The sequence below is a fragment of the Trichosporon asahii genome, assembly GCF_000293215.1.
Source record: "Trichosporon asahii var. asahii CBS 2479 unplaced genomic scaffold scaffold00075, whole genome shotgun sequence".
Classification (NCBI taxonomy): domain Eukaryota; kingdom Fungi; phylum Basidiomycota; class Tremellomycetes; order Trichosporonales; family Trichosporonaceae; genus Trichosporon; species Trichosporon asahii.
Window position 1 is genome coordinate 1,932,639 of NW_014040850.1, and position 8,535 is coordinate 1,941,173.

At 61.1% G+C, this 8,535-nt stretch overlaps 2 protein-coding genes across 2 annotated transcripts; one reads left to right on the top strand and one right to left on the bottom strand.

Moving 5' to 3' along the window:
* Nucleotides 1-50: 50 nt before the first annotated feature.
* A1Q1_06245 (uncharacterized protein) lies at nt 51-3,030 on the bottom strand (the record flags this gene model as incomplete). The annotated part of the gene is made up of 8 exons (XM_014321454.1): nt 51-582; nt 623-1,881; nt 1,928-2,014; nt 2,058-2,117; nt 2,273-2,347; nt 2,403-2,476; nt 2,527-2,590; nt 2,647-3,030. The coding sequence occupies 8 exons, from the start codon at nt 3,028-3,030 to the stop codon at nt 51-53; spliced, it is 2,535 nt and encodes an 844-aa protein (XP_014176929.1).
* A 1,761-nt stretch (nt 3,031-4,791) lies between these two features.
* Nucleotides 4,792-7,451, top strand: A1Q1_06246 (endoplasmic reticulum protein; the record flags this gene model as incomplete). The annotated part of the gene is made up of 3 exons (XM_014321455.1): nt 4,792-5,040; nt 5,147-5,398; nt 5,535-7,451. The coding sequence occupies 3 exons, from the start codon at nt 4,792-4,794 to the stop codon at nt 7,449-7,451; spliced, it is 2,418 nt and encodes an 805-aa protein (XP_014176930.1).
* Between the last annotated feature and the right edge of the window lie 1,084 nt (nt 7,452-8,535).

Genomic DNA, 8,535 nt, shown 5'->3' on the forward strand with positions numbered 1-8,535 from the left:
CGCCGGATGTCTCTAGTGGCGTAGGTGGTGATGGATGAGTTGACGAGTGCTTAGCGGATGAAGAACGACCCGATGACCTGGAACAGCGCAAACGCGGTACACGCGTAGAAGCCCTTCGGGTATCCGCCGGGATTGCCATTGATGCTCGCGCTCCAAATCATGCCGCCGAGCGCGGGGCCGAAGAACCGCGCACACGAGACTGTGCTCTGCGCGAGTCCGTTTGCGAGACCAATCAGGTGCGGCGGGCTCATCGCGTTGATGAGAATCATGATCGAGGTGTACGCGAACGTTCCGCCGCAGTAACGGATCGCACTGATCAGCGTCATCATCGTCATGACGAAGAAGCTGCCGTTGTCCGCCTTGGTCGGCGACGCGAACAGGTGCAGCAGCGGCACGAGCATGTAGCCTGGCACGAAGAGCGCAGAGCCCAGACGGAACATTTGCAGGTGCGAGAAGCGGCCGAGGGGAGGGCCGAGGCGCGGGAACAGGTAGAACTGGTAGATGAGCTGGCCGATGCACATGAGCGCGACGAGCAGCGAGTACGACGCCGGGCTGATACCGACTCCGCCGGACTGGTACGGCCTGAGAGAAGTTAGCCGGCCATCACCGCCTCTCAACTTACGTGACGATGAAGGACAGGAAGATCTGACCGTGCGTCGAGTCGTGGCACGACAGCAGACCGTACTGTGCAATGACAAGCAGCGGAAGCTGCGCCCAGCGCGACGGCTCCTTCTCGTTGATGCTGGGCGCGGGGGCCGTGACAGAGTCGGGGCGGCCCTCGCTGATGGCAGCAAGGCCTGAGGGAGCACCAACACGGCGGACAGTACCCGTGGGCGAGAATAAGTCCTCGTTGGTCTCCTCGGGCGGCTCCTCGAACGCCGAGATGCCGGGCGTGGATGCGACACCAGTGTTGGAGAAGATCGAGGGAATGTGCTGCGAAGACACGCTGTGTCTCCTAGACGCGGAGGAGGGGCGACGCAGGTAGCGAGAGAAGTCGCTGCCACCGCTGGTCATGCGGAGGCGGCTCGAACGGCGCGTGGACCCGTGAGAGATGCTGGCGCGAGTAGGCGACGAGGGAGCAGACGGGCTGGGTGTAACGTCGTCGTCGGCCGCGATAGACGAGCCGGCGTCGTCAATGTCGATGAGGTTAGCCGTCCGTTCGCCGTCGTGCTCGTCGTCGGAGCCGTCTTCGTAGTCCTCATCGTACTCGTCATCGTCATCAAAGACAGCAGTGTCCTGCGCGACAGCAGCGGAAAGCCAGAGGTCGTTGATATTGAAATTATTGTCCTCGTTGGCGAGCATGAGCTTCGTAGCGAAGCTGACGTTGCGATTGCCGTGGCCGCCCTCACCGTCATCACCGAGGGCGGATCCACCAGACGCACGGCGAGCAGCCTCAATGGCGCGGCGAGCAGCGAGAGTTGGGTGCTTGGAACGGATACCACCGTAACCGTACGCAGTGCCGAGGCTCGCCATGCTGTCGCGGTGCATTCCGGCGGATGTAGCGAGGGCTGACCGACCGAGAGCCGAGCGGCCGTACGGTGTCTGAGGATCCTCAGCCGGCGTGTGCATCGAGCTGCGGTGCTGGATCCTGATGGCCGAAGAGCCAGGAGCGGCGGAGGGGCGCGTAGCGGTTGAAGGAGACAAGGTGTCAGGGCGGGCCGTGTTCAGCGGCTCGTCCTTCTCCACCTCCAGCTGGATACGGGACCCTCCTCGGACACCTCCGTCCCAAGACAGGAAGCATGCGAGGAATGCGCCGATGAACATGACGGTCCCACCGAGCAGCGTGGGGAGCAGATAAGGCATCTTCTGGAAGAGTGCAATCTTGCCAATAATCATGTCCGGGTGGTTCAGAGCGGGATTTTCGAAGACGCCGCCGATGATCTGGAGTCAGGTCAAGCGCGCACCTAAGACCTACAGGTCCAATGACTCCTCCCAGGCCCCAGGAGAAGCCAAGGATAGCGTAGGCGCGGGTAGCATTGGTCTCGTCGGTGATATCACGAATGGAGCCGCGGAACTGCGATGTCAGTTGACGTCCGTGGTCACGCAACTCAACTCACCACTCCGATAGCACCGCCGAAGATACCCTGGATGAGACGAACGCAGATAGCCTCGGGGAGCTGTTGTCAGTTCCAACTTGCGTTCGACAAACTCACCGACTTGGACGTTCCGAACATTAGAAGAGCTACATATGTTAGTTGTCTCCGAAGTCCGGGTCAGCTCACCAATTCCGCTACCCTGGGGCGTCAGCACATATCTCGACTACCCGACTCACAGTCATGCTCGCGACAAGGACCGCACGGCGACCATGGCGGTCGGCGATGCTGCTCCACAGCAGCGAGGTGAAGAACTGGGTGATGTAGAAGACGGACACGAGGTTACCTGACGTCAGACTGCGCGCTCACATTATCTCGTTGGTTGAGCTCACCAGTCCAGAGACCGACTGCGGCCTCCATCTCGCTACTTTTCTGCTTCCCCGCTGCGAGGAAGAAGCCTGTGGTCAGCTGGGAAAGTGCACGTAAAGCTTACCTTCCACCATCTTAAGCATGAAAGGCTGAGACAGGTTTGCGGACAGAAGCTCGGACAGCATGGCCTGTTGTCAGTGGGTCGAGTCCATCACGATGCGCTCAAGGTTGACGCGCAACGTACAATGCAGAGGACGACCATGGGGAGCATTGGGAGCGGGGTCGAGTACGCGGCGCGAATGCCGGGGACGAGACTGGGCAGTTTGACGCCGTCCTCATCCTCGCCGTCGACCGCGCGCGATACCCGGCGCGACACGATGCGTCCGCTGCGGAGGGACGACATGGATGGCCGGTACGACGAGAAGCGGGACTGGGCCATCTTGTTGATGGGGGTGCCGAGGTGAGAAGAGATGCCGGAGGAGAGGCCGACGCCTAGAGCGGAGCGCTGTGCGGTGGGCTTTACAGGAGAGGGGGAAGGGGACTCATCGTCGACTTCGAGGGCGGACACGCGACGGACGGGTGCAGGTGCAGTTGGGGTCTGGTCTTGTGGCTGTGATGTCGACGCCATGGTGTCGGAGTGGCGGGGGGGTGCCGTGTGCGCCTTGCGCTGGCTGACTGGCTGGCTTGTTGGAATGAGAGGAGTGAGTGAGTCGAGGGAAAGCTGAAAGATAGGAGAGGTGTGTGTTGTTCTGTTGACATGGATCAGGAGAGTGATCAGGTGTCAGATCGGGCTACTGCGCGCTACACTGCCGCCATGCCGCTCGCTTGCTTGCCGCCTGTTGCCTGTTTGAGTGGCGACTCGCCGTTCCCCGTCCCACCGTACGCGGAGCCGGGTGTCCCTTAACAGAGCCCTCATTCAACTCAAAACACGGCCGCCCTACGCCATCCACCACTAAACTCATCCTTGAGTAACCAGTTCTGGCAGTCATCACTGCACTCATCCCTTTGTATGATTGCACAGTGTGACATGTCACCAACATCACGCTCCATCCTACCCCGTTTGGACAGCCGTGCTCATCGTTGGCTCCATGTTGACCAGTCGTCTGCTATCAATCACGCCCACGCGTCGTCTTGGGCGTGTCTTGTTTGTGTGCTCTTAAGGGCCGCCCAGGGCCAGGCAAGGGTTACCGACCCGAGTCTCCCCCTTATGCATGCAGCATATCTGGCCCCTTCCATTGTTCTAAGGTTCGCTCAATGGCTCCCTCTGTTTATCGATGCGGGCGAGAACGCTTGAACACTTTTGACATCACGACATTCCCGATTGCCCGACTACTTTCGACTGACCGATCTCCGGCCCGTGTCGATCGCATCGTTCGCGAGCTAGTCGTGGACACATGAGCCCGGCCACCCGGCTGACAGCTGGCGCCCGCCGGCGCACAGATGTAAGCTCACAATGAAAAGCCGCATGGTCGCATGGACGTGGGAATGCGCACCGGCCGTCAGAGGGCCTTGAATGGGACGAAGGGGGGAGGCGTTCAGCTGGCGACTTGGCAGCGAGTGAGCGGCGAGCAAAAAGAGAGAGCGAGCGAATCAGTCCGGCTATCCGACATCGGTCTTGGTGGTGCTTAGTCCTTCGTTTCAACTTGCTCTGATCCCGATGGTCTCGCATGGCCTCGCGCTATAACATCGCTCCCCTCTCATGGACTAGCTGTGGACGCAGGCGCGGGCACCTTGCACCGCGGCGAGTGCATGACAACTACCGAGACTCTTCTGCAAGGCATCGTCGGCGCATGACACTTCTTGCAGCAACTGACAACAGCAAAAGAAGAATTCACCGTGCATCGCCAGTATGAGGACGGATGCGATTACGTCACAGAGGCCAAAAGTCGGCGTCTCGCTATGGTCGCGCGACCAGCAGTAAATCTGTCGTCGCTCGTCCCTCCTCCGGTCTCTTCGTCCCTTCTTCAGTCTAACCGTCAAGCTCAAGCTAAGGGCTCGCATGGCCGCGCTGGCCCTCTGAGCTAACCTCGCGCTCATAGCTCCGGCAACACTCAAACCCGCGTATAAGACGACCCGACAAACGCAAAGAGCAAAGTTGACTTTGGTTTCCCCTGTCATCTCATCCTGGCCTGCCACAGGTGCCACCCACGTTCGTGACGGCGACGGCCCATCGGTCTCCTACGACCACGCACCACACAACGGGCACGGCGACAAAAACCAACATACCACACGTCACCGTGATAGTGCTACTCCGCACGCTACTGCACACGACGACACGGCGTAACTTTTTGGTCCACTGGTGTCCACGGTGGGACTTTCATCCACCTCGCCCGACCGAGCCGGTGACGACCGTCGACCAAAGTTTCCGGCTGACGATACCTCCAAAAGGATGCCTGACGGGCACTGGCGGGCCAGCAACGGTGCAGCAATCGGCCCGGCACGCACGAACGGCACCGCTCAGCCCAAGCCCAACGGCACTGCACACTCCGGCGGCAAAGTCAAGATGACCCTCGACGCCGACGCCAAGCATGACCCGCAGGCCATCGACCAGACCGCGGTCAGCGAGGAGGTGTCGCGCCCGAAAGTCGTCGATCCGGAGTGGGGCGAGCTGACGCTCGAGAAGGCGCGGGAGAAGCTGGTAAGTCACGTCATTGGCGTCACCGTCGATCCCCCGTCCCATCTCTGGTTCGACTGTGTGCATCGGGGTACTCGATCGAGCAACAGTATACTGACATGCACCGCAGCTGGAACAAGCCCCGCGCAACCCGCTCTGGCGCTCGTCGCTGTTCCGGCGGCTGTACCTCCTCTGTTTTGTCTTGTTCTCGCTCCTCGTCTTGGTGCCCGTCTGGGCGCTCTACTACTTTCCCCGAAGCAACCGGCCGTTCGGCGCTTGGCCGCTCCAGCGCTGCCTGCGCGTCCGCTGGAGCAGGCACATCTCGACCGTCGTCGCCAAGTGCGAGATTGACTATCTGGGCCGAAACCTCGATGTTCCGCTGGTGAGTGAGTTCGGGGAGATAGTTGCCGGACCGAAGTCCGTGCAGGACTTCCGGTGTACTCGGTCCGTGCTTGTGTGTCGGGGTATCGGGGCGCGGATGGAACGTGGTATGATCATGGACATTGACTGACGCGCAGCACCCGTACAAGCTGAAATGCTCACATCCGATCATCATCCCGCCCGCGCCGGCGTCGTGGCTGCGCGGCCATCCCGCCGAAATGCTCAAGGAGATCCACAAGAACAGGGGTAACTGGCGCCCCCGCTTCGTGTACCGACACTGGCCAACCCGCTCCGGCGCATACGGGAAGTGGAACCCGCGCGCAACCCCTTCTGTGCCAGAAGACGAGGGCTTCGTGCCCGTCCAGGCATTCTGGTACACGGGGCGGAAGATTGCGCCGCACTCCCAGCCCCGCCGCAGACATGCCGGCCAGCCCGTGCTCCTCATGTTCCACGGCGGGGGTTATATCCTCGGCACGGCGGCCGAGAGCGACCTCACGTCCAGTGTCGCGCGGAGCTTTGTCGCGCACACCCCGATACGGCATGTGCTGAGTGTGGAGTATCGCCTCGCGTCGACGAGCCCCTGGCCTCTGCCCCTCCTCGACGCGATTAGCGCTTACCACCACCTCCTGTCCGAGGGCGTGGCGGAGCGCGACATCGTGATCGCCGGCGACAGCGCGGGCGGCCACTTGTCTCTGGCACTAGCAAGGTGGTTGAGGGACGAAGGCCCCGCGCTCGGCCTCTCCGGCCCACGGGGCCTGGTCCTGCTGAGCCCCTGGAGTGATCTAGGCTTCACGCACTTCTGGGGCGAGCGGAATGCGCAGCACAATGCCGAACTCGACACGATTGACGGCAGCTTTGGGCCCTTTGCGGCCTCGCTGTTGTTGAGAGGGTTGGACGAGTATACAGCCTGGGAATCACCCTATCTCGCCCCTGCGGGCCTCATGCTGCCCGAACGGAGGGAGAATGGGTTCCACGGCTTCCCGCCCACGTTCATCGTGTATGGGCGCGCGGAGAGGCTCGAGATGGAGATTCGCGAGCTGTACAGGCGCATCAAGGCGGCAAGGAGTCATCGCCGCGTCAGCGGCGATGCCGCAGCCGCAGGCGCCGTCGGGGAAGACGGCAGCTCGACCCCGGGCGGCGAGAAGCGGGGCAAGCGTCGCACGACGCGGGACCGCCTGCTCGCGACGCGCGAGGCAGTGCACGACTTTATGATCTTTCCCTGGTTCAACCCCGAGACGTCGGCCGCGTACGAGGAGATAGACGACTGGCTCCGACATCTGTTCAGCATTGAGGCCGCGCCGCGCATCGAGACAACGCCTCCGACCCCCGATCAGCTTGAGGTTGAGCCAGTCGAAAAGGTGGCTGAGAGGGAACGTGAGCGGCTTGCTGAGCGCGAAAGGCGGATCAGGGAGAGGGAGATGGAGCGCGAGGAGCGCGAGGCGAGTCTCGAGAAGACCGAGGCTGCCCTTGATGGCATTCGCCAGCGGCCGAGGGCGAGGACGCACACGGCGGCGACGCGGCCGGTGACGATCCACACGTCCGCACTTCCTCCTTCGCTTACTCGACCTTCCGTGCCCCGGTCCACCTCCACGGCCACGGTTGAGCGGCGGCGCAAGACGAGCAAGACGAGTCTCACGCCCCGCCCGCGTATTCGCCTGCTGCCCAAGAGTCCGCGCATGATGCCTGTGCACGACACGCCAAGGGCGTTCGTGCGCGATCTGCGCACGCAGAGTCTGGACCTGATCGACCTGCATCCTGTCGATATGCTCGAGGACGTGCTGAGCCCGCTCAGGCTGGACGAGAGGGGGGACGAGTGGCCGAGCTGGCACGAGATGGGGGCGAGGGAGCCGAGTGAGGAGGACGAGGAGCGGTATGAGGAGGAGGAGGAGGAGGAGGAGGAGGACGACGACGACGACGACGACGACGACGACGAGGGAGAGGACGCGGAGGAAGGAGAGGGAGGAGGGGCAAGCGCCAGCGGCAGCGAACCACCCAAGCAGGAAGAAACCCACGACAGCGAGGACGGAAGCGAGGAGCGCTGGCTCTTCGAATAGCACTTCATTAGAGCCTAGACCATGACCTTGATACTGTAACCCATTCATGACCCCGATCCGATCCGACTCATCTCATCCGACACCCAGCTTCCAGCTTTTCTGTTCATATGTATCGATTGTGCATAACCCGTGTTGTCGCGGAGCTGAAGTATGGCCTGGCGCCTGGCCGCGGCTCGGGACAGGAAGCACAGAGGGACACAGAGAGGTAGAGCGACCTAGAGGGGTGCGTTTCACACCGATGTGGCACCCCGAAGTCAAACCGTGTCCTGGGGGGCATGACTTGGACACTGCCGCGAGATGAGCCCCCTCGATCTCTCGATCTCTCGTGTCTGAGAGCGCGTGTGGGGACATCGTTTGCATCGTACTCATATCGCCTGAATGTGCCTCCTGCGCTTCCTCTAACCCCCTGCGAGGGGCAGCGTCGAGAACTACGCACAGGGACGAGGGCAGCCTTGGGTCCTCGGGCGACGAGCCGAAGTTGCCACCTCCGCTGAATCTGCCGAGAGTGTCTGAACACAGTCGGGGTACAGCAGGTGGGTTCGAATGCGGTGCGGTGCCTCTGTTGTTTCGTGGCACCTTGCTCGAAGAGGAGGACATCGACAAGCGGAATGACATCCCAAACTACAATACTACAATGCCGACGGAAGTCCTTCCCCACCTCTCGTCGAGGCTGACAGTTGCCTATTGCCGGCAACTCTACGGAGATAGCAAGGACGTGAAGCTACTAATATGCCGTGAAGCAGCTTGACTCTCGGCTCCGAAATGGAGGCTGCGCAATGGAATAAATGCGCAATCAGGTACGCCGCTGTCGGGCACGCCGGGCACGCCGGCATCGCCGTGCCGAGTGTACCTGGTGGTGGTGGGTGTGGCACCGACGCTGCAGAACCACTGATCGGCGGGGTTGAAGTGGACCATGGGCTGATCTAATACACCTGACAAGCTTGCGTGTGAGGACAAGTACATCAGAGCAACTTCAGCGTTTACATTGACAAAAAGCAGATGGGAACAGATATAATAATTATATATCCTAAATGAAAACAATTAAAAATAAAAGAAACTATTATTAACATTAATAGTAGTAAAA